This window comes from Emys orbicularis, chromosome 3 (genome assembly GCF_028017835.1).
Source record: "Emys orbicularis isolate rEmyOrb1 chromosome 3, rEmyOrb1.hap1, whole genome shotgun sequence".
Lineage (NCBI taxonomy): Eukaryota > Metazoa > Chordata > Testudines > Emydidae > Emys > Emys orbicularis.
This window is the reverse complement of record NC_088685.1, coordinates 4,957,343-4,983,053: the sequence shown is the minus strand read 5'-3', so window position 1 is coordinate 4,983,053 and position 25,711 is coordinate 4,957,343. Positions and strand designations below refer to the sequence as shown.

Here is a 25,711-nt window from a genome sequence, read left to right as displayed (position 1 = left end):
CCTGCTTGTGGCTGTGGATTCCTCACTCCTCTGTCCTGCCGGATAATTCAGTCTTCACGCTGGAAACCTTCTTCCTAGGAGCTCTCTGCTCTGCTGCGGACTTTGCTTGCTCTTGATTTTTGTTTGAGGTGGGAGATTCGCCATCGCAGCTCAGAAGAGCTTATTCTTTCTCTGCAGTAGATCCCCTCACCCTCAGAAATTATCCCTCCGCACGCTAAACTGTAAGTGTGTTTGGTCAGCCCCACCCGCCTGTTAAAGGGACACTGGCAGGTTGAAAACAGTGGGTCCTCTGGTCCCGCAGAACTGCTCCTAGGTTCTGATCCAAAGCCGCTGTGAATCGTTCCACTGATTTCAGTAGGAGCAGCCAGACTGGATCAGACCCGAGGTCCACCTACTCCAGGGTCCTGTCGCCGATAGTGGGCACTGCCAGCTGCTTCAGAGGAGTAAGAACCCCACTGTAGCAGACGAGGGATAATCTGCCCCTCGTGTAGGTCTCATCCCGACGCGAGCATCTCAAGCCCTGACGCATGTGCTTTGGATCAGGCCCTTATTACAGGACTGGAGGGGAAAGGCAAAAGAGGCTGTAATGCACCTCTACTCACTCCCAATCCTAATGTCGACTGGAGACCAGTCCAGTTCCAGGCACAACTTAGAGCAACACCAAGGCTGCTCTACATTTCGTCCAGCCACCCACAGTCTCATGGGTGGGGATTGTTGGAGCCCAGCGGCCAGGGCCGGCTCCAGGCACCAGCCCACCAAGCTTGTGCTTGGGGCGGCACCTGGAGGGGGGCGGCGCGGCGCTCCGGCCGCCAGGGAGAGCGGGGCCACAGCCGGGCTCGCCGCCCTCCCCCCGGCGCTCTGGCTGCCCTCCCCCCCTGCGCCCTCCCCCCGGCCGCCGGGGGGAGAGCGGCGAGCCCCGGCTGCCCCCGGCGCTCTGGCCGCCGGGGGGAGAGCCGAGCCCCAGCCGGGGCTCGCCGCCCTCTCGCCGCCCTGCCCCCGGCGCTCTGGCCGTCGGTGGGAGAGCCGAGCCCCAGCCGGGGCTCGCCGCCCTGCCCCCGGCGCTCTGGCCGCTGGGGAGAGAGCCGAGCCCCAGCCGGGGCTCGCCGCCCTGCCCCCGGCGCTCTGGCCGCTGGGGAGAGAGCCGAGCCCCAGCCGGGGCTTGCCGACCTCTCGCCGCCCTGCCCCTGGCGCTCTGGCCGCCGGGGGGAGAGCGGAGCCCCCGCCGGGGCTCGCCACACTCCCACCCGGCCGCCGGGGGGAGAGTGGAGCCCCCGCCGGGGCTTGCCGCCCTCCCCCCGGGGCTCCAGCCGCCCTCCCCCCCGGTGCCCTCCCCCTGGCCGCCGGGGGGAGAGCGGAGCCCCCGCCGGGGCTCGCCGCCCTCCCCCCGGGGCTCCGGCCGCCCTCCCTCCCCCCCCCCCCCCCGCGGGGGGGCGGAGGCTTTTTTGCCTGAGGCGGCAAAAAAGCCAGAGCCGGCCCTGCCAGCGGCACTCCTGCCAGGCCACATGTCCCCAGAAACACCCCCTGCCTGGGCAGCCGCTGTGCAGAGCAGCTGTAGCTAGGGCTCCCATGTATTTAAAGATCCTTGCACTTCCCTCTATATGTCACTTGGCAATTGCCACCAGAAAAGAAGAGCGGGAAACAGGGCTTCACAAGGGTTAATGACCTGAGGTGAACGACCTGATCCCACTGCTGCTGACCTACCTGACAAAGCCCCCTTTGGATTTCGGAAGGATCAAGCCCCAAATGAACAAGGGGCTTTGGCTGGACAGGGCCATAATTGTGCAAAGTGTTAGGAGCCTGATTCGTGCTCGCTACCCGCCGGATTCTGGGGCTTGGTAAGTAATAGCTCTTGCAACAGGCTGGTAGCAATGGGGTGCTGGGTTGGAAGGACCCGGCTGTCTTGCTATGGGAAGTATATCTGAAAGTGGCCCATTGAGCTTGGTATCGTGTCACCAGGGCCAGTGCGGAGTGTTTCTGAGGAATCCCTGTAGCTCACCAACGTGTGCTATAGTGTCTCATGGGAGGAATTCCTTCCTGACCCCATTGCTGATCACCTCATGCCCTGAAGCATGAGGATTAGTAGCCTCTGTAGTTTTATCCCAGGATGTGGAACTGCAGTTGCTGCTTTTATTCTGGAGAGACACTAGCCTCTCTATGGTAAAGATAAAAGCCAGGGTGATGTCCCTCTTCAAGGTCTGAAGCCAGGATCTCCATCCTTGAGTTAAAGGAATTACCCTATTAGGTAACGGTAGTAGGCTATTATCCTGTAATAGACCAGCCCCTAGAAGGGCACATGACACACACTTTGCCAGTGGGTTACCTAGCCTTCCAGCAGAAACCCAGTCCTGACCAACTTCCACCCCCATCCCTCTGATTTAGCCAAAACTAAATCAATCCATCTGTAATTTCTCATGCATGATCCTATGCCAGGGTACATATTTTGTGGAAAGTTTGAGGCAAATGGGACAAGGCGTTTTGGAGATATGAGAGTTGTTGTTTAAGAAAAAAAAAAACCCATGAGGTGTTTTCATTTCTTTAAAGGTTCCCAATGTTTTTTGGCTGGTCCTAGCATCGCAATGCCCTGGCCTGGTACCTCCCCGTTTGTTTCAGCCTGTTGGTCTCAGGCGAGTTCTGGGGTGGGGTGAGATCACGTTATTAATTGTGATGGATGGATGCATTAGGAACGCCACGGCGTTCTGAAGGAACGCATGGCACCGATACAGGCCTTGGGAAGGCTGCAGCTGGCTGCTGTGAATCTGCAAAAGCACAAGCCAGCATTTCACAGCAAGCACATATGTTGTAGTGTTTGCGGCAGTGGTTCTCAGCCTGTGGGCCACTTGCGGCCCAATCAGCACACAGCTACAGCCCAGGTGACATCCTCAGGGCCACACAGGTAGTATGTATATTGTGTGGATGCGGCCGACATCACACATAGAGAGCTGCATATGTGCCCCACAATAATAAATAGCTTGAGAACCACTGGTTTGGGGGAAGGAGGCTCATTTCCTGGGTTTAACGTTTGTATCCTTTCCCCTACAATGTTCCAGTACGATTGTTTTCCCTCTTAACTCTGCACCACTGATACATGTTGTAACAAATCCGTGGCCACCTGTGACTTCATGGCGACAGTGGGATTTGAACTGCAGTTCTTACATTCTCTAAAGGAGACTCTTCATGAGCTGACCGAGGTATTGCACCTGTGACACACAGGGGGATAGTGCTGAGGCCCCCCAAGAGAGGGCAGTGGTCCACTAGCTAACTCATTGCAGTTCTGATGCATTCAGTCCAATTTAAAGTTTCTTTCTTTCCCCGGGAAATCATCTAAATGTCTATGAGAGGCATGGTGGCCATTTGGGGATTGAGACAGCGAGACAGACGGACGGACAGAAAGAGATTCATTTCTAGTGAGTGACTCATTCATGTCTCAGACACCCAACCCCTCCATCCCTGGCTTTGCTGGATCCCTGGATTTTTAATTGTTCCTCACCTGTAAAATGGGGATGAGAATACTTCCTTTATCTATCCTGCCTATTTAGGTGGTAAGCGTATTACTCTGCGTGTTTGTGTGCAGCCCTGGGTGCTACAGCAATCAACATAATAATAATGCAACTGAATCTCAGGAGAAAGTTGGCCCTTCATAGAACCAGCAAGATTAGAACTCAGAGCCCTGGAAGCACAGGTCTCTGCTATGGAGATCATTAGAGTGGGGTATATGTTGGGGTTCTCTTCAAGCTCTTTTCCACTCAACTTATCTAGACTATCTCCCCAAGTTCTAGGAGCAAACTTCCTCCAGTTCTCTGGGATCTGAAAACTCAGTTCAACTCTGCCTCGTCACTCAGGTTCCGCTCTGAGGTGGGTAGCAGCTCTATGCCAGGCCCAGGGGCAGGGGTTTAGGTACAGGGTGATACCACAGTTCCAAATCGTGTCACACCGTACACAGCTTATAGAATCATAAACATGTAGGAGTGGAAGGGACCTCGAGAGATCATCTAGTCCAGTCCCCTGCGCTCATGACAGGACTAAATGTTATCTAGACCAGCTCTGACACGTGTTTGTCTGACCTGCTCTTAAAATTCTCCCATGACAGAGATTTCACAACCTCCCTAGGTAATTTGTCCCAGTACTTAACTACCCTGACAGGAAATTTTTCCTAATGTCCAGCCTAAATCGCTCTTGCTGCAGTATAAGCCCATTACTTCCTGTCTTGTCCTGTCCTCTGTGAATAAGCAGAGCAATTTATTACCCAACTCTTTATAATAACCTTTTATGTACTTTAAAACTATTATCATGTCCCCCTCAATCTTCTCCAAACTTTTTACAATCTTTCTTCATAGGTCATGTTTTCTGGACCTTTAATCATTTCTGTTGCTCTTCTCTGGACTCTCTCCAATTTGTCCACATCCTTCCTGAAATGTGGTGCCCAGAACTGGACACAATACTCCAGTTGAGGCCTAATCAACGTGGAGTAGAGCGGAAGAATTACTTCTCGAGTTTTGCTTACAACTCTTCTGCTAATACATCCCAGAAAAGATGTTCGCCTTTTTTGCAGCGGCGTTACACTGCTGACTCATATTTAGCTTGTGATCCACTATGACCCCCAAATCCCTTTCTGCAGTACTCCTTCCTAGGCAGTTGTTTCCCATTGTGGATGTGCGCAACTGATTGTTCCTTCCTAAGTGGAGTACTTTGCATTTGTCCTTATTGAATTTCATACCATTTATTTCAGACCATTTCTCCAGTGTGTCAAGATCATTTTGAATTTTAATCCTATCCTCCGAAGTACTTGCAACCCCTCCCAGGTTGGTATCATCCACACACTTTTTATAAGTGTACTCTCTATGCCATTATCCAAATCATTGATGAAGATACTGAATAGACCCAGAACAGATCCCTTTGGGACCCCACTAGATATGCTTTTCTAGCCTGACTGTGAACCATTGGTAACCACTCTCTGAGAAGTTTTCCAACCAGTTGTGCACCCACCTTATAGTAGGTTCATCTAGGCTGTATTTCCCTAGTTTTCTTATGAGAAGGTCACATGCGACAATATCAAAAGCCTTACTAAAGTCAAGATATACCACATCTACTGCTTCCGCCCTCCCACCCTCCCATCCACAATGCTTGTTAGCCTGTCAAAGAAGGATATTAGGTTATATACATTTTTCTTCTCTACTAACATCTACTTCTTGAATCTAATTGGTTTTGGCATCATATGGAGCATGTAAGGACCAGTTGCTTTGCAGATCATGTAAGGCCCAATCACTGAGGTCCTCACTTCATCTACATTTCAAACTTATCAGTGCAGGGTCTTCCCACTTATCTCAATTAGCCTGAAAACGCCATCTGGGAGTCCAGCATGCAGCCTGTCACACCCTTGTTTACAGTTTAACCTTGCACTCAAATCAAGCTAGATGCAAGGTTAATCACCCCAGCAAGATCTCTGCGTACAGCATGGTCTCCTAGGAGAAGTCCCATGTCCTGGCACATGTTAGACTGGACTGGACAAGACACTGGAAAGCATCCCATAGGGAACAGTGCTGTAATGGCAGGAAGAGACAAGAGTGGATGATGATCTAAAAAGCCTTTTTTCCATCTCTCTGCTGCCTGGGAAGATACATGACTCCTTTCTGTTATGGCAACAACCTTCCCATCACAGAGCTGTAAACACAGGGGCACCTCACCAAGAACTAGCCAGAGGAGTGATTTCTGCTGGCAACTAGAATTTCAATGGGCATTCCCCCCCCCCCCCTTCACCACAGACTATTATCTAAAATCCAGCCATCCTGTTCCCCTTCAAGCAATATCCTGCTCAGTCAGTTCCCTACTAACCTTGCAATAAGTGTGAACTTGAGAACTTCACCCAGTGTGTTTGCTGGGGGTGGATCCAAGCCAGAAGCCCTGGAAATCTCTCTCTCGCTCTCTCCTCTGTATATACAGGCCCCAGTGTGTGTGTATGTGTGTGTGTGTGCGCGTGCGCTCTGTATATACAGGCCCCACTCTGTGTATGTGTGTGTGTGTTTGCGCGTGCGCTCTGTATATACAGGCCCCACTGTGTGTGTGTGTGTGTGTGTGTGTGTGTGCGCGCGCACGCGTGTGTGCACGTGCACTCTGTATATACAGGCCCCACTCTGTGTATGGGTGTGTGCGTGTGTGTGTCTGTGTGTGTGTGTGCGCGCGTGCGCTCTGTATATACAGGCCCCACTCTGTAATTTGAACCAAATGTCCTCATTTTGTTTCTCCTCCTTTTTATAAACAAGAGGGTAAGTTGCTAGGCGATTCCCAGATCCGGTGGCTTTCGGCCAGGTGAATCCTAATAACATTTTAACTGATGATGATTTTTTATGTGGTTGGGTTTGGCTTTGATCCCTCACACCTCAGGCTGCACAATAAATACAACTTGAGAGAAGGGAATGAAATCCCGAGCCCGGATCCACAGCACGGTGTTGTCCCCCTTCCCTTCTCAATGGGTCCACCTCTCAACATAGGTTTGGGGAATCTTTGATCTTAACTGTTTCACCTGCTACTTCCAAACAGAATTTTGAAAACCGAGCTCCTTTGGGCCTGATTTTCAGAAGGGCAGAGCACGGCCATTCCTGATGGCTTGCACTGGAGTCCTGGGTGTTCAGTGCCTCTAAAGACCAGGCAAACTCTGTGTCTCTGTGTGCCTGCTTGTGGGCACGTGTGCCTGCTTAGCATATATACACATTGCTTAAGTGGCAGTCACATGCCTGTGGTCAATTGCAGTTCCCAGGTGCTATTCATGGACTCATAGACTTCAAAGCCGGAAGGGACTATCGGGATCATCTCGTCTGACCTCCTGCACATCGCAGGCCGCAGAACCTCACCCACCCACTCCTGTACTAGACCCACAACCTCTGGCTGAGTCGCTGACATCCTCAAATCTTGATTTAAAGACTCTGAGTTACAGAGAATCCACCCTTTACACTAGTTCAAACCGGCAAGTGACCTGTGCCCCACGCTGCAGAGGAAGGCGACTTTCCGCCAGGGACTCTGCCAATCTGACCTGGGGGGAAATTCCTTCCTGACCTCATAGACTGTGTCACCTGCACTCAGGGACGGCTTTATGAACTGCGGGGCCCAATTCGAATACCCGGCAGTGGTCCGGGGCTTCAGCGGCACTTCGGCGGCGGGGGGTCCGCTCCGGGTCTTCCGCGGCACCAAAGGACCCCCCGCCGCCGAAATGCCACCGAAGACCCCCGGAGCGGACCGCTGCCGGGTGAGTAAAAAAAAATAATTAGAAAGGCGCCTAAGGCGCGGGGCTCTCTTAGGCGCGGGGCCCGATTCCGGGGAATCGGCCTAAAGCCAGCCCTGCCTGCACTCTGCCCCCCAGTCCATCTCCCCTGGGACTCATTCTAACATCCCAACCCCCCTGAGCCATTTGACACATTTTCCATTTATTTTTAAGCAAAGCTGTCAGAGACTGTGATAGACCCAGACCAGTTGGGAACAGCAGAGTAGCAGAAGGGAGATATACCGGCCACTGGATAAGTAGTTTTCTGTTCCCTGAGTGACCAGAGCAGGGGCTGCTCCAGGCTAATAGACCACCGGACTCCAATTAACCTGCTAAGAGTCAGGTGAGGCAGTTAAGCACCTGACTCTAATTAAGGCCCCTCTGATGCTATAAAAGGGCTCACTCCAGTCAAGCCAGGGGGAGCCAGAGGAGAGGAAGTGTGTGTGAGGAACTGGGAGCAAGAGGTGTGCAAGGAGCTGAGAGTGAGCGGGTGTGCTGCTGGAGGATTGAGAGGTACAAGCGTTATCAGACATCAGGAGGCAGGTCCGGTGGTGAGGACAAAGAAGGTGTTGGGAGGAGGCCACGGGGAAGTTGTAGGTGTCGTGCAACTGTACCAGGAGGCACTCTAAACAGCTGCAGTCCACAGGGCCCTGGGCTGGAACCCGGAGTAGAGGGCGGGCCCGGGTTCCCCCCAAACCTCCCAACTCCTGATCAAACACAGGAGGAATTGACCTGGACTATAGCTTCTACCAGAGGGGAAGGTCTCTGGACTGTTTCCTGACCCACAGGGTGAATCTGTGAAGCGAGCAAATCCGCCAATAAGCGCAGGACCCACCAAGGTAGAGGAGGAACTTTGTCACAAGACACATTGACTCCCTTTGTCCCAGTTGTGGGATTTCCCCCTCCAAATATGGCCCCTGGGCAGGCAAGATTCAGTGCAGGGCCAGTGTTGGGTTTAGTCCATTGGGAGCCTGCAGGTTCATGCAGTTGGAAAGCGTCTGGAATATTGTCCCTATGCTTGAGGGTTCAATACAGTTGCTGTTGTGACACCCCAAGATGGTTTCTGAGCGGAGCAGCTCTTAGCCCGTGGTGCTAGGGGGATTCCTAGCTGCACTGCAGACTGGGACAAGCTGCTGCTGTAAGTTAGAGCAGCCCTGGGCTGCGCTAACTTAGGCTCAGGATCATTTGAACTCCTGAAGCATCTCACCTTGGGTATGCCACATCCCCCAGGCACAGCACAGAACCGGACCCCTTGCAACTAAGGCACCTGACTCTCCCCCTGAGCCGGTGGTGAGGCCCTGCTGGCTTCCTCTTCCGCATGGCACCTGTCTGAGCTCATTGCCAGCCTCTCCCTGCGCCGCCCCCCCCCCCACTACTGACACCAGGCTGAGAGAGGGGCTGGCATCCAGCAGTGGTTGGGGGGGCAAATCCATGGGGTGGGGTGATTCCTGGCAGGGGGAGGGGCCAAGGTCTGACTGCAGACCTTCCTGGATGGCGCACACCTGCTTGTGGTCTAGGGTAGATCCTAAAAATCAGCTTGTACCCAGGTCACACTGGTGGGGAAACAGCCGGTTTCCTGGAGGGTTCACAGTGCCCCCCGCCAGGCGCAGCTCTTGGGACAGGAAGTGGGGAAGAATCCTGTAGCCAGGGGGCAGTGTAGAGCAGCATGTGGTAGTCACCTGGCTAGAACTTTTGGCCAGGACTCCAGGGCTAGCTGCACAGCCGTGGAAAGTGGTCCTGCCAGCAATGGCAGCTGGGAGCCATCACCTCCCCGCGGGCTTTGCCAGGCTTCTCGCTGTATTAATCGAGCCGATGTCTCCGATTTCCTGCAGGGTCCCCTGGCAAGAATGGGCTGCCGGGGGCAGGGATTAGGTTCCAGCTGTCGCTGCGCTGCTGGGCCTAACAGGCTGGTAGCATCCCACCGGCCCAGACGCTGGCATTAAAGTCATTTGTCATTACGTGCTATGGGTCCCGCGCCGACGGTGCAGTGGCGGGCGAGTCTGAAAGGGCCAGATTCCGGGCCGCGTTCTGACTGCTTTGTGCAGTGTCAAGCAGCCGTCAATCTGGCCTAATCAGCTGCCTGGTGCTTTCCCAGGTGGGGCCATGGCCAGGGGGATACGGGTGTGGTCAGGCCACCTCTGCGCTCTGACTGCACACGTTGCACCTGTGAGTGACCTGACTGGAGTCTCCAGAAGCAAAAGGCCAAGGCATTGCCTATAGATCATAGAATCACAGAAGATTAAGGTTGGAAGAGACCTCAGGAGGTAATCTAGTCCCACCCCCTGCTCAAAGCAGGACCAATCCCCAACTAAATCATCCCAGCCAGGGCTTTGTCAAGCCTGACCTTAAAAACCTCTTAGGATGGAGATTCCACCACCTCCCTAGGGAACCCATTCCAGTTTTTCACCACCCTCCTAGTGAAATAGTGTTACCTAATATCCAACCTAGACCTCCCCCACTGCAACTTGAGACGATTGCTCCTTGTTCTGTCATCTGTCACCACTGAGAACAGCCGAGCTCCATCCTCTTTGAAACCCCCCCTCAGGTAGTTGAAGGCTGCTATCAAATGCTGCCCCTCACTCTTCTCTTCTACAGACTAAACAAGCCCAGTTCCCTCAGCCTTTCCTCGTAAGTCATGTGCCCCAGTCCCCTGATCATTTTTGTTGCCCTCCGCTGGAGTCTCTCCAATTTGTCCACATCCTTTCTGTAGTGGGGGGACCAAAACTGGACACAGTACTCCAGATGTGGCCTCACCAGTGCTGAATAGAGGGGAATAATCACGTCCCTCGATCTGCTGGCAATGCTCCTACTAATGCAGACCAATATGCCGTTAGCCTTCTTGGCAACAAGGGCACACTGCTGACTCATATCCAGCTTCTCGTCCACTGTAATCCCCAGGTCCTTTTCTGCAGAATTGCTGCTTAGCCAGTCGGTCCCCAGCCTGTAGCAGTGCACGGGATTCTTCCGTCCTAAGTGCAGGACTCCGCACTTGTCCTTGTTGAACCTCATCAGATTTCTTTTGGCCCAACCCGTCTAGGGCACTCTGGACCTTATCCCTACCCCCAAGCGTGTCTTCTACCACAGACAATGCAGCAGATGCAGCCATGTGAGAGGCCTCCGGGGGAAAGCCAAGTATTAACCCAGGAAGGGTTTAATTTATACCCTCACATTCCGAGTTGTCTAGTTAACCTTGACAGCCCTTTAATCTCTGCTTCCTCGTTTGACGGGTTGACAGCTCCCGGGAAGCGCTGCAAACCACTCCCGGAGCCGGTGGAGCCAGGCTGCTGGTGTTAATTAGAGAGCAAAGAACTCAATCCCGGGCCCCAATTCCTAGCCAGCCGGGAAACCTGACTGTGCAACAATTACAGACTAAAAATAAAAAGCCCAGCCGGGCAGTTTTTAGCACCGTTTAGGGACAGGAAATGGACATTTTTAGCAGCCGGAAGGTTAAACGTAGGAAAACTAAATCCAGACCAAGCCATAATCTGCTGCCCCACAACACCTCCCCAGCTTTCTGGCAATGCTGACTCCCAGACCCATGCGGCTCAGAACCTTGCCCCAAAGCCAGGGATGTTCAAGGCACTCAGCTGAGACATAAAGCAATGTATGGGTCACCACCCAGACTTTAGTGTATTCCCAGGTGTAACGATGCTGGTTCTGGCGGGACCCAACTGAGAGTGCCAATTCAGGACAAATTGCTTAGAGCAGGGCAGTTACAGCCCAAGGCTGGGGTTTTTCCACCTCTAAGGCAAACCAAACCAGCCAGACTGAGAGGACTTCGGTCTCACCCCACTGGCTAACCACAAGGCACACAAGCAATTCCCTCAGACACTCCAGTTTCCCAGTATCACCACCAGTGCCACTCGTTATGGGGACAAATGGTTATGAAAACCAATGCCCCAGTAAAAGAAAAAAGGTTCTCTCGATCCCAAAGGACCAAGCCCCAGACCCAGGTCAATCTACAAATCAGCTCTTACCCACAAATCACGCTGTTGCCAATCCTTTATAATCTAAAATCTAAAGGTTTATTCATAAAAGGAAAAAGATAGAGATGAGAGCTAGAATTGGTTAAATGGAATCAATTACATACAGTAATGGCAAAGTTCTTGATTCAGGCTTGTAGCAGCGATAGAATAAACTGCAGATTCAAATCAAGTCTCTGGAATACATCCCCAGCTGGGATGGGTCATCAGTCCTTTGTGTAGAGCTTCCATTTGTAGCAAAGTCCCTCCAGAGGTAAGAAGCAGGACTGAAGACAATATGGAGATGAGGCATCAGCCTTTTATAGTTTTTTCCAGGTGTAAGAACGCCTCTTTGTTCTTACTGTGGAAAATTACAGCAAAATGGAGTTTGGAGTCACATGGCCAAGTCATTTTGCTGAGTTGCAGGGTGTATGTGCCTTCTCTCAATGGGTCAGTTGTATAGCAGATGGTCCTTAATGGACCATCAAGCAGGCCAGGCAGAGCTAACACCAACTTGTCTGGGGTGTCACCCAGAAGCACAGCATAAGTTTGAAATACAGACAGTATAGAGCCAATATTCATAACTTCAACTACAAAAATGATACATACATATAGACAGCATAAACATAACCAGCACATCATAATCTTCCCATAGACACCTCACACAACAGCCTTTGTACAATATTTGCTGCAAATATATAACAGTGGTTGCACCAGTGATCTATACGGTTACAGATTCTGTCAATAAATTCACACCAGGCAAGCTCCATGTGGCTGAAGGAGACCATGTGCATTTCCTACCCAGTCCCACACAGATCCCCACCCCTGCAGGGTCTAGGGAACAGGGACAGTGGCCGATAAGGGCTCAGAAGGGATGGTTGTAGATCTAGGCACAGACGGTCCCCTCCACACTCCTAGAGCTTGGGGCCAGAATTTGGGAATAGGCAAATGAACAAGAGCCATATTCAGGTCCCTATTTGCACCTGCGGGTGGCGCTATCAGTTTTGGGCCGTGCAGACCAATGACCATATTGCATAGTGGCAGCTGTCAGGCGGGGAGGGAGGTGTGAAGAGTGTTCCTTGGGGACCGGAGCTGCCATTACCAGCAGCTAGCGGCCTGCCCCCTCCCGACTCCCTGTGCACGTCTGACACCTGGTTCCTCTCTTTCTCCTGCAGTCTCCAGGCCGCAGAGCTCCCCCGAGGACCTGAAGGCGCTGACGGGGAATGTGAACCGCCTGAACGAGAGCATCAGGGACATGCAGCTCAAGCTGCTGCAGCTGCCGCTCAAAAGGGACATCCTGGACCACATCTGGCGGCTCCAGGATCTCCTGCAGAATCACTCAGACTCCCTCTTCCTGATGACGGGCTCCCTGCAGAAGCTGGAGGGGTTCCTCTGGAACCTGCAGACCCAGGCGAGCCAAACGGACAAGGCCGTGGCCAGCCTGAGAGACAGCTTGAACCATCAGAGCGACATGGCCCAGCTGGAGACCTACAGGCTCTCGGTGGAGGGCAACAGCAGCCGGCTGCTGCTGGAGCACCACGACAGCCTCCTGACGCAGCTGGCCGCCCAGGTGGAGAGCCTGAGCGACCAGCTGACCGAGGTGGGCGGGGCCGTGGGCACCATCAACAGGACCTTCTCCTACGACGTGGGCATCCACCACACCCGGATCCAGGACCTGCAGGTGCTGATCAGCAACGCCACGGAGGACGCCCGGCAGATGAGGCGGATCCATATCGCCATGGAGCAGCAACTGAAGCATGAACTGGCCATCCTGAACAATGTGACTGAGGACCTGAGGCTGAAGGACTGGGAGCACTCCATCGCCTTGCGGAACATCTCCGTGATACGGGGTAAGGGCTCTCAGCTGGCTCTCCTTTTCCTCCCCAGCCGAGGCCAATGGGGCTATGTGAACCCATCACATCACATGCGCCATTGACTGTACAGCACTGCAGGGAGATAACAACCTACTACCACTGCCAGCTGATGGATTTACTCCTTTAGCTCAACAGATGGAAGTTTCCCCCGCAACTGCCTGGCTAGCTAAGGACAGGGGTATGAGGTTCTCTTAGCAGTGCTGCAAGCTGAAAGCGTATTAATCCTGTTTATGAATGTAGTGCCTCAGGACTGCCTGAGCTCGAGGTCCCAGTGTGCTAGGAGCTGTACAGATACAGAATAGTAGACGGTTCCTGCCCTACACAGGGTGGGGAAAGTGATGGAACACAGAAGCCAAGCGCTCAATGTGGTGACCTCCAATGGCAAGTTAGTGCTATCATTTTTGCGGGGCGGGGGTGGATGTAGTTTGGAGGGGATTAGCGAAACAGAAAGGCCAGGGAAGGGAGGAGGGGAACAGGGCAGGGGAGAGGAGCAGGTGTGGGGTGAGGCTGACGTGAAGGTGAGGGAGCAGGTTGGCGGGGCGGAGAATGTCCGGTCAGAGTTAAGTGTCCTTAGATCCCCGCTTGAGCTCCTTCTGCCGGCTTCAGTCTCTGCTGGCTCCCCTCCGCGGTGGCTTAGGGCTTGTTCATGCTTGAAATGCTTCAGCAGTGTAGCTGCAGCGCTGGGGGAGGGGTTCTCCCATTCACCCCCCCCTCTGAGTGGCGGTAGCCAGGCTGACAGAAACATTCTTCTGTCGACCTAGTGCTGTCTACACCAGGGGTTAGATCACCTTAACTATGTCGCTGAGGGGTGTGGATTAAAGACACAGACACCCCGAGTGACGGAGCTGGGCGTACTGACCTTCTGAGTGTAGACCTGGCCCTCGCTGGAGAGGGAGAGGAGGCACCTCGGGGGTCCTCGCGCAGGGCGTCTTTCCCCCCTCCCACCCAGTGCAGCAGCCCCTGCTTCAACTGCTGCTGCAGCTACTCTGCCGACGTCAGCCTGTTTGTGCCCCCCGGCCGGGCAAAGGGGAACATTGCTGACAATCCATGGGGCCACCTGTCAAGGCACTTAAATGGCTTCAAGCACCGTAGTGTCTGAGAACCTCGTTGTCCCTAAGGGCCCTCAGGAGGCAGCGACGTCGATTTCGGGACTTGCCCACGGTCACAAGAATGGAGCTGAACACGGGAAGAAGCCCCAGTCTCTGGAGCCCCTGTCCGGTGTTTCTGGCCTTGCTCTCCCTGGGCTGTTCTGCCTCAGGGAGGGGCAGCTGGCTTTCACCTTCCTGCAACCTGGGCACAGGGCCTACAGCAGACATCTGTGGGGGTGGCTCTGGGTGCCACCGGCTGCAGTTTCCACTCAGCACTGAAGATGGAAACCTGTGTCCTGTAGGGTAGGTTTGAGTCTGGGAGGTGGCAGTCCCTTCCGGCCGGCTTGCTTGTGGCTTGGTTTGAACCATAACGTGTGGTTTGGGATGGCTTTAACCACCCCTCTGGGTTTAGCGGCTCACCCTCTCACGCTCAGCTTATTGCAGGGAAGCAGAGAGACAGCCCGGTCTGTGGCGCGGACATGTCCGTCGAGAGCGTGTATACAGTGTTGTTGTAGCCGTGTCAGTCCCAGGACATTAGCGAGAGCAGGTGTGGGAGGCAATATCTTTTATTGGACCAACTTCTGTTGGTAAGAGACAAGCTTTCGAGCTTACACAGAGCTCTTCTGCAGGTCTGGGAAAGGTAACCAGAGTGTCACAGCTAAATACAAGATGGAACAGGTTGTTTAGCAAAAGTAGTTAGCACATATGTCAAAGGACTATTCAAGGTGAAGTTGCCTATTAGTACATCTCCAGTCATAGGGTAAAAGGGGGAGGGGGAAGGCTGGGGGGTTGTTAAGTGTGTTATAGATTATTGTAATAAGCCATAAATCCAGTGTCTATTCAGTCCATGATTTGTAGTGTCTAGCAAAGTTATGAATTTAAGTTCCCGTGCTGGTCTTTTGAAGGTGTTGTGCAAGTTTCCTATGAGGCTGAGGACCGAGAGGTCAGCTATGAAGTGATCGCTTTGTGAAAAGTGTTCACCCCAGATGACAGGGTGTTTTCATCTTTTATCGTTTTCCTGTGCGAGTTCATTTGCGAGTGTAGCAACTGTCTCTTTTCACCCACATAGTTGTTATTGGGGCATTTAGTGCACTGGGTGAGGTACCCCACATGTAGTCACAGACATGGGTAGGACCCATGGATCTTAAAAGGTGTGTTTGGTGTTGATCATTGTAGTGGTGGAGATATGTCTGCAGGTTTTGCATCTGTTGTTCTTGCAGGGTCTGGTGCTGCTTTGAGTCGGTGTGTCCTGGTTTGGGCGGAGCTTGCTTCTGATAATGAGCTTGGAGAGATTGAGGGGTTGTGTAAAGGCCAGAAGAGGGGGTTCAGGAAGGATTTCATAGAATCATAGGATATCAGGGTTGGAAGGGACGTCAGGAGGTCATCTAGTCCAACCCCCTGCTCAAAGCAGGACCAATCCCCAACTAAATCATCCCAGCCAGGGCTTTGTCCAGCCTGACCTTAAAAACCTCTAAGGAAGGAGATTCCACCACCTCCCTAGGTAACCCATTCCAGTGCTTCACCACCCTCCTAGTGAAAAAGTTTTTCCTAATATCCAACCTAAACCTCCCCCACTGAACTTGAGACCATTACTCCTGGTTCTGTCGTCTAGTACCACTGAGAACAGTCTAGATCCATCCTCTTTGGAACCCCCTTTCAGGTAGTTCAAATCCCCCCTCACTCTTCTCTTCTGCAGACTAAACAATCCCAGTTCCCTCAGCCTCTCCTCATAAGTCATGTGCTCAAGCCCCCTTTCAGGATGGGTTGTCATTGTTTGATGATACCCCATATGGGTTCCTTTGTGGGGTGGTTGGTGACAACTAGGGGTGTGTGCTCGGAGTGGGTTTTAATTCTGTGTTGAAGCAGGTTCTCTTGCGGTATTTGGATGGCCCGTTCCATGATTCAATCTCCTTCTCTGATGAAGTGACCTTGTTTGGTGAAGGCGGTTTTGAGTGTGTTAAGGTGCATATCCCGGACTCTCTCCTCAGATCACATTTGGTGGCATCTGAGGGCCTGGCCGTAGAGAGCAGATTCAGAGAGCATGGGCATGTGGAGTGTTTCCCTTGGGCATGGGTGCCCTGTGCCATGAACTGTAGTTTGAGCGGCTGGAACTGAAGAGAGGAAGTTGAGCAGCTGAGAGAGGAAGCCAGGGGTTTTATAGTTACACCATTTAAAGCTCTCTGGTTGGGGGGACATTCTTTTCCATGACACCGATTTCACTCCAGTGACCAGTTGTGTCGTGCTGGAGAAAGGAAGTCATTGCTAAAGGTTCCACACCCTGTGTCCCTCCAGTTAAGCCAGTGTTTCCCCAACTTTTGAAAGCTGAGCTCGGGCTTCCAGAAAATGCAACCAGCTGCGCTAGGAGGTGTCAAAGGCCCACTCGAAATGAGCTGTCACAGTAGATCATGTAGGTCTCCTTAATCTGATTCTTCCTCGCCTTTCTTCCTTACCTTGATGAGCTGTAAAATGGTTAACAATGCTGACGTTTAAAGTATCAGCTTTGGCATCCGAGTGAGCAGGCAGAGCTATTATCTCAGGCTCTCTGCAGACTCAGGCAGGCGTCTCTACATCAGCTTCACTCAGGTCACATTTTCAAGGCTTTATTCACAACGCTAGTTCATCTTGTGCCCCGCTCTTTGGAAAACACTGAATTCAGTGTTACAGATTGCAGCATCCATGCCGGGGAAGACCAGATCAATGGTCCTAAGGTCAAAGGACGTGTCAAAATAAAACTCTCTCAGTGGTTTGAGCACTGGCCTGCTAAACCCAGGGTTGTGAGTTCAATCCTTGAGAGGGCCATTTGGGGATTTAGTTGGGGATTGATCCTGCTTTGAGCAGGGGGTTGGACTAGATGATCTCCTGAGGTCCCTTCCAACCCTAATAATCTATGATTCTATGATTAAAATGCACCCTCCAGGCCTTCTCTTTTCATCCAAAAAAAAAAGGCAAAAATGTCTCAAGCCCAATTTTAAATAAACCCTTTGCAGGTCGCCTTTAAATACTGATGTAGAACCCATGCTGGTACAGTGTGGGCCTTTGTCCCACTCTAATGGCTGGAGCTTGTAAGAGGCTTGTGAGCTAGTGGCCCTGGAGTGTTAAAGGTTCATGCTTTCGGCTCCACATGCCCTGGGCTCAGTTCCCCCAGACAGCCCGAGGAGGTATTTCCTGGCAGATTTTAGCCGGCCAACAGCATGAGATTTCCCAGTGAACTCAGCCTGGGACCGTACTATGCCCTGGAAGGTGAGGCTCTGTGTCACTGAAAGACAAAGGCCTCCTGAAAATAATCACACCGTGCCCCTAGACCCGGGTGGGGGTCATAGGATATCAGGGTTGGAAGGGACCTCAGGAGGTTCTAGTCCAACCCCCTGCTCAAAGGGGGACTAATCCCCAGACAGATTTTTGCCCCAGATCCCTAAATGGCCCTCTCAAGGATTGAACTCACAACCCTAGGTTTAGTAGGCCAGTGCTTAAACCACTGAGCTATCCCTCCCCTCCCAGAGGCATGGCTGGCTGGCTGGCTGGCTGGCTGGCTAGCAGTGAGTGGGTTGGAGGGCATCTTCGCAGGTTGGCATCAAGCTAGGTTTATCTGTGTGTAAAATCAAGCAGCCTGCGTGGAAATGAAGGGTTAAATGCACAGTGTCTGAATTTGAACCCGGAGGTCGCTTTCGGTTCATGGGAGGCAGATTCATAGATTCATAGATTCTAGGGCTGGTCATCGAGTGCAGTCCCTCGGAGAGCTGGGAGACAGAAGGGCCAGAGGATCGGGGGATAGCATTGACCGATTATCCAAGCACAAGCCTCATAACGCTGGCTTCTGCTAGCTGCAAAATGGCCTTGCTTGGGCCTGGGCTACTTTGGGCCAGGGGCTGGTACCCCGGGTGAGCCAGGTAGCCTGTGTTCTGAGAGGATGAAGGTACATGTCAGTGGGCTTTGTGTGTGGATGGGCGTGGTGGACGGTGTGTGGTGGATCTGGGCTTAAACATGGGTCAGAGCCCAGGTGTGCTGTGTAGACATAAGGCTGTGCACCTGCCCCTCCAGCACCACTGCAGACCTCTCTAGGTTTGGCGTCTACCCCCCTGCCTGAGGGATTGGTGGTGGCTGAGGGCAGGATGGAGCCTCACACACGAGGTGTCTTACTGTGATGAATACAAGCTCAGCAAACTCTCTCCGGATAGGCCAACCTCCGAGTTGACTACCGCCGTGCTGACACGTTCTTGGCAGTCTCGTCTTCCACTCCCTCTATTTTGGATCTCCATCTCTCCCGCGCTCTCCCTTTCCCCCTCGCTGTCATCACCAGCGTGCTGCGAATCAGGTAATTTACGATTCCGTCGCCCTGCTTGGCCGAGCCGCCTTCCAAAAGGGCTTTCTCCCGCTCCGCCTGTCCTCGGCTCAATGCAGCCAATGTTCCCAGCTGGGGAAGGGGGAGGTGGGAGCCCTCCTGCTTAGGTGGTGCCTTGCACTCCATACAGAGCAGAGGCTGCCCGGGGCTCTGGCATTTCCAGGCTGTTAGGAGAACAAGACAGCATCATGGTCCTAACTGCACAGCCGTTTGAAACCTCTGTGAGGATTTTTTAGTGTGTGGGTGACCGGATTCTCCCCCCATAGAACGTGTTCATACAAAGGCCCTTGTATATTTTAAATCCACCCACATCTAGCAAGGGTTCTGACAGGCAGCTGAGTGGGACTCTGCTGTAAATGAACTGATCATGCACGAGACACATCCAACGTCTGCCCTTCAAAATCTGTGACCATATGGCTCTGTGAACACAAAGACCAAAGACCAAATCCTTCCTGCTTTGAACACTCTGGGGCCCTGGTTACGGTTCCTAGGTGCTACCGCAATAGAAATGATCAATAACCGTTGTACAAACTTCAGGTCAAATCCATCCCTTGTGTAGCTCCATTGAAGTCAGTCTAATTAAACAAGGGATGAGTTTGGCTTGGTGTTTTCTTCCATTACTACAGCCCCCACAGCTGTACCAGTCCATCACCCTCCCCTCTTCCCAGCTCCACCAATGCACCTTAATCCTGATCTGCGTCCCCACCAGTCTGCCCCACTTCAGCTTGGCCAGTGCAACTCAACTGTGATGTGCGGGCTCCCACCTGCTAGTCCAGTCCGGGGCTCCCCACACACAGTTCTGCCAATGCCCCTTCCTCCTGGCATGCAGCACGCTCTGTTATCCTGTCTAGGTATAACCCCCATTAGCGCCATGTGGGACTTTAGCTCTCCAATGCCGGAGAGTTATTGGGGTTAGCCTTGTCTCTCAAGCGGCAGTGGCTTTTGAGTGGCCCTGGGTTCAAGTATTATTGTATGTAAGACATGGGAGGTTGTGGAATCCCCATCATGGGAGGTTTTTGGGAACAGGCTGGACAAACACCTGTCAGGTTTACTTGGTTCTGCCTCGGCGCAGGGAGGCTGGACTTGATGACCTCTCTCGAGGTCCCTTCTAGCCCGACATTTCTAGGACTCTATGAATCTCCACCCCCGATTTCTGGTGACAAATAGAGTTTAATGGGAGACTGAGATTCCTGTCTAGTTTACATGTAAAACTTCTTCTGACGTCTGGCCCAAAAGCACTCGTCATCTTGGGGTGGACGTGTTGTCTGATCTGTTCATTGTGTATTAGTTATATTGATCAATTAGAAATGCCAGTGAGCACTCTGTCGTTCGTTGGGGTCCTGCTTCGTGATCAGAGCCGGAGGTATTCGAGTTATGAAGAGAACCCCGATGTGCATGCCAGAGACGGTCACACTTAGGCAAGGCGCTCTGCCCTTGTACGCGCATGGTTAGCAAAAGCACAAACAATCCAACCCAGCACAGAAGATAGCGATATTACAGAACGCTCCGAGCATCCATGTACTCACACCATCTCTCGCGGAGGCTTCAAAGGGCTGGGACAGATGATCCGTGCACGGTTCTATCTCTTACGTGCCAGGAAGAGCCCAATGGGTCGAGCCATGGATAACTCTTTCATAGGGCTCTGTGGCCACCATGAGTATTCGTAAGGATGTTTGGCATCCGTGGTCCATATCTAAACTGCCTCACCCTAATAATGCAGTGTGTCTTCTCCTTATAGGCTAGTATATCGTTTCCTGCAGGCTCATTGGCCTAGACGGCAGTTGGTTACCATAGCATCCTTGCGGTTGAACATCTGTGCATGTCCCTATCCTAAAATATCCCATACTAGCATTAGCTGGTGTTTTGCGGTTACCTGCCAGGAGTTTCGTCAGACTTGTTTATGACAGCTTTCCGTCTTGTGATATCCGAGAGCTACTCCCGGTCAGCTACTTGGGCTAAAACATCTGCTCCAGCTTTATTGGGCCTTATGCTTCAACTTTGGCTAAGCTATTATCTTACAGGCTTTGAGGCTATGACTGCTTTCGCTTATACGTTTACCTTACTTAGCAAATACTTACAGCAATACGCTGCAGATGATATCAGCCTGAAACTCTTTATCCTCTTTACCTGTCCCGCCTTCCCCTTTACGACTGCTTCCCCTTGCCAATAGTAGTGCTGGTCATACACACAGCAGTGAACTGGCAGGTGTGTATGTGTGTGCACCCTCTACTGGATGGAGTCAGAACTTCCCAATCCTGTGTCATAGATCCTATACTGCTGGCAGCTAATAGAAGATTTTCCTTTAGTTCAGGTAGCTTTTGAAGCAGGAGGCTCTGAGTTCGATCCCTGCTGCTTGCTTCTGGGATTCCTTCGTGGGCAGCCTAGTGGTCAAGGACTCATTACAGCATTTTTAGGAGCTGTCCCTTCCCGCTCTCCAAGGCCCTTGGTCTGCTCTCATCCTGTCTACTGTCTTCCTCTTGCAGTGTCAGGAGGGCATGGGGGCACCACAGATGACCATCTGCATGGTCTTAAGACCAACTCCTGCCTTTGCGTGAGTGGGGGAGCATTGTGTGTGTGTGTGTGGGGGGGGTGTCTTTGCCAACTGCAGGCAGACAGCTTCGGAGGGATGCTGGCTTTCATGAATAAGCCCTCCCCCGCCCCCATCTTAAACCTGTAATTTACTGAGGCACTTAAGATTTCAAATCATTAAGCTAGTTTGATTGTCACCCCTGGGGAGGGTCTGGAATGAAAACAAGCTGGTTGCTCTGAGCACATGGAAACTGTCTTTAACAAAACCATCCTGCCCCCCTACACCCTGTTCTTGCTAATGTGGGGGCACGGCTTGGAGAGATTGAATCTTAGATAGTTGGAGGGTGGGGGGATGGAAGTGGATGCGGGGGGGGGGGAACCTGCTATAGGTTCTGGTGTGAAAGGGGCAACTCAGATCCACTTTACGATGGCCCTGGGGAAAAGCGCACACATGTCTCTCCGGCTTAAGGGAAGTCAGACGGGGCCCTGGCTCAGGTTATTTCCCCGTGCGCCTGTAATGCGAGGCCATGTGGAACTTTATGGAGCAGTTGCTGCGTGAGGGACCTTGAATCCAGCCACGCTGGAGCCAGCTGAGTGCAAGAGTAAGAACTCTTGAGCCGTGGGATGGTTTGGAGCCTTCTCTCTAGGTATTTCCTGGCTCCGGATCTGTTTTTTGGGGCCCCTGTGAAGTGAAGAGACTTTAACTGAAGGCCGGAAAGGGACACGCAGGTCAAATTTGAGTCCCAGTGCAGGCTCTGTGAACGCAGAAAAGGAACTTTTCTAAGAGCCCCCAGAGCAAACGGAAACGTTTCCAGGGTTGGCTTTGATTTTAAATCCAGTGAAGAGATCCTGGGTTAAACAAATGACTGGTCCCCTGTGGAGTTCGCAGCCGAGACATGGCACCACGGGGCTAGCGCAGCAGAACTGGAGAGAGAAACCGCCCACGAACCAAAGCAATGGGGTCGCATCTCTGTTCAGGGCCTGTCCTGAGAGAACTAGAGTAGGAATAGCAGGAGGGGGGCTGTGGGCGAGACTGAGCAGCATCAGCAGAGCTGGACTTATGGGGGGGAAGGGAGGTTACAGGTCAGGACTGAGGGGCATTGGCAGAGCTGTGTGTATGGAGAAGCTTCCAGAGCACCTGCTGTCATAATCTCCCTTCTCTGAGAACTTGGACAAACCACAGAGCAAGCAAGCAAAGATCCTGCCTTCAGAGCTGCTGTTTTTTCACCTCATTGAAAAACTCTTCATCCTCCCCTTTAATAGCTGACATAGCTCCACCCTTCATCCTCCCCTTTAATACCTGACATAGCTCCGCCCTCCATCCTCCCCTTTAATACCTGACATAGCTCCGTCCTTCATCCTCCCCTTTAATACCTTACACAGTTCCTGCCTCACTTGTTTCTTTGCTCTTTTCCTTTCCTGCCTCCCCCACCCAGCTCATCCCTGTGCTCCTCCTTTCTAGCAACCCTCTGCCTCCTCCCACTCTCGGCTTTGAACCTCCCTGCATGTCCGCCTCTCTGCAAATCCCACTACTGCCACCATCTCCTTACGAGCAGCACCCACTTGCTTGTGGGCCCTCACCTAGTGTATCATATCCTGGCATGCAGGCCACTCAGGCAGGGGCCTTAGCCCTGACTCTGGTCTCAGCGACACCCGTGTAATCTCAGCTGCCCTCCTTCCTGTGCCACATGTGCCTCCAGGGAAGAAACCCGATTCCTGAGAGAAAGAGTCTGACTGTGTCCTATTCTCTGAGCAGCTAGAGCCGAATCCTAAGTGCCCCACACAGATTTTGTTCAGCTCTTTCTCAGGTGACTGACTCTCGGCATAAAGACTGACCACAAATGAATAAGGACCTCAGCAGTTGGCCTGATCCTTAAAGAGATTGAGTGGTTTAGCCCATGGAGCTGGGTCGTCGAGAGCCATGCCTTTTAATCCCAGCTCTTCCGCCAGCTCACTCTGCAACCTTGGGGCAAGACGCTTTAACCTCTGTGCCTCGGTTTCCGCAACTGCGAAATGGAGAGAACAAGACTGACCCAGGGGGCTGGGGAACTGTGGGATGGGTATAATGGGTGAAATCCTTGCAGGCTGAGGGGAAGACGCCTGAAGAGTAGGGGGTGTTTAGAAATGAAAGCACATTCTCCATCAGTTTCTTTGGGTTAGGGGTTCAGGTGCGGTGTGGCTGTGGGGCCAAAGGTGACGCCAAATGAACTGGGTAGTTGCAAAAAGAGCACCGTGCCGGAGCTGATAGATAACAGCCATCACCCTCGGTGACCCAATGGCTCAAACCTGAAGCTAGATAAATTCAGGGTAGAAATAAGGGTTAAAAAAGGGGAGGACAATTCATCATTGCAGCAAATTACCAAGGGATGAGCTGGATTCTCTGTCACTGGAGTTTTTACGTCAAAACTGCACGTCTTTTTAAAAATATATACTCGAGTTCAGTGATTCTCAACCTTTTTGGGCTCAGGATCCATTTGTAAATGTTTACGGCCTGTTGCGACACGGTGAATAGTCTGGGGGTGGAGGCCCTGGGGTGGTTTCAGTCGTGTCCTGCCCCCTGGGAAGGTGGGTCCCTCCTGGCATTCACCCCACCATGGCGGCTCCTGTAGCTTCTGTGCTGTGGGGTGTCTGGGCTTGGTTCTGGGTGTTGCAACCTCCAGGGTTGCAGCCCCGCTCAGGTTTAGCCCAGCTCCCCTGACTGGACCAGGTTTGTGAGAGTGGAGTTGTGACCTGGCTCACGGGGTGGCAGTGCCACTCACTCAAATTTGGCCTATCCACACTCCTGTCGTCATGATGGCTGGGCCAGACCTGAGTGGCGCTGGGAGCCCAGAGGTTGCAGAGCCTGGAGCAGGGAGACAAGCCCAGCCAGCCCCGTGGGACAGGAGTCACAGGAGCTGCCACATGACGCTTTGAAACATTCTGGGGACCCAATTTTGGGGCCTCTCCCCCAGGTTGAGACACCCTGACCTAGTTCAACCAGAAGACATGGGCAGAGCTGGTCAAAATTTTCCAGACCGAACAGTTTTCCAGCCATCAGAAAATGCTGGTTTGACAAGATTGAAATGTGTCACAGGAACATTTCAATTTCATCAACTTTTTTGATGAAAATTATCAAAACGTTTGGATTTGGTAAGGTTGAGGTGGTTTGTTTTGACATGCAAAACATAACCGATAACAGATAAAAGCTGAAATGAAAAAGTCGAAATGAGGAACTTTGACCTTATTGAAAGTAACCTCTTCAACCTTATTATTATTAATTATTACTGTTACAGTGTCTGGGAGATCTAGGCATGGACCTGGACTGATTCATAGATTCTAAGGCTAGGCGGGACCATTGCGATCATCTAGTCTAACACAAGCCGTAGGACTTCCCCAAGATAGTTCCAGTTTGAACTAGAGCAGATAGCTTAGAAAAAACGTGTCTTGCTAGAGCAGATAGCTTAGAAAAAACATCCAATCTTGATTTTAAAATTGCCAATGACGAAGAATCCACCATGACCCTTGGTCAATTGTTCCAGTGGGTAATCAACCTCACTGTTAAAAATGCTGTGCCTTATTTCTAGTCTGAATTTGTCTAGCTTCATCTTCCAGCCATTGGATCAAGTTAGACCTTTGTCTGCTAGACTGAAGAGCCCATTATCAAATTTCTATTCCCCATGGGTATTTATAGACTGATCAAGTCACCTCTTAACCTTCTCTTGGTAAGCGAAACAGATTGAGCTTCGTGAGTCTCTCAGAATAAGGCAGGTTTTCCTGTTCTTTAATCATTGTTGTGGCTCTTCTTTTATCAACATCCTCCTTGAATTGGGGACACAATAGTCCAGCAGTGGATACACCAATGCCAAATACAATGGCAGTATAAGCCCCCGAATCAAGATTCCCCTGTTTATGAATTCAAGGTTCCCATTAACCTTTTTGGCCACAGCATCGCACTGGGAACCCATGTTCAGCTGATTATCCCCCATAACCCCCCAAGTCCTTTTCAGAGTTACTATTTCCCAGGATAGAGTCCCCCATCCTGTAAGTATGGCCTACGTTCTTTGCCCCTAGCTGTATCCATTTACATTTGGCCATAATGTGGACAAATTGGAGAGAGTCCAGTGGAGGGCAACAAAAATGATCAGGGGGCTGGGGCACATGACTTACGAGGAGAGGCTGAGGGAACTGGGCTTGTTTAGTCTGTAGAAGAGAAGAGTGAGGGAGGATTTGATAGCTGCTTTCAACTACCTGAAAGGGGTTCCAAAGAGGATGGAGCTCGGCTGTTCTCAGTGGTAGCAGATGACAGAACTAGGAGTAATGGTCTCAAGTTTCAGTGGGGGAGGTTTAGGTTGGATATTAGGAAAAACTATTTCACTAGGAGGGTGGTGAAGCACTGGAATGGGTTCCCTAGGGAGGTGGTGGAATCTCCATCCTTAGAGGTTTTTAAGGTCAGGCTTGACAAAGCCCTGGCTGGGATGATTTAGTTGGTGTTGATCCTGCTTTGAGCAGGGGGTTGGACTAGATACCTCCTGAGATCCCTTCCAACCCTGATAGTCTAAGATTCTATGATTCTATTCTAAAACATATATTGTTTGCTTGTACCCAACTTAACAAGAGATCCAGATCGTTCTGAATGAGTCACCTGTCCTCTTCATTATTTATCACTCCCCTCATCTTTGTATCGTCTG

At 52.0% G+C, this 25,711-nt stretch overlaps 1 protein-coding gene across 1 annotated transcript in view; it reads left to right on the top strand.

The window, feature by feature from the left end:
• The window catches only part of SCARA5 (scavenger receptor class A member 5), a 143,599-nt gene that overhangs the window by 59,473 nt on the left and 58,415 nt on the right, over window positions 1-25,711 (top strand). The window contains exon 4 of the mRNA XM_065401840.1: window positions 12,390-13,064. Coding sequence (XP_065257912.1) covers window positions 12,390-13,064 — 675 coding nt within the window. The remainder of the gene's footprint in view (window positions 1-12,389; window positions 13,065-25,711) is intronic.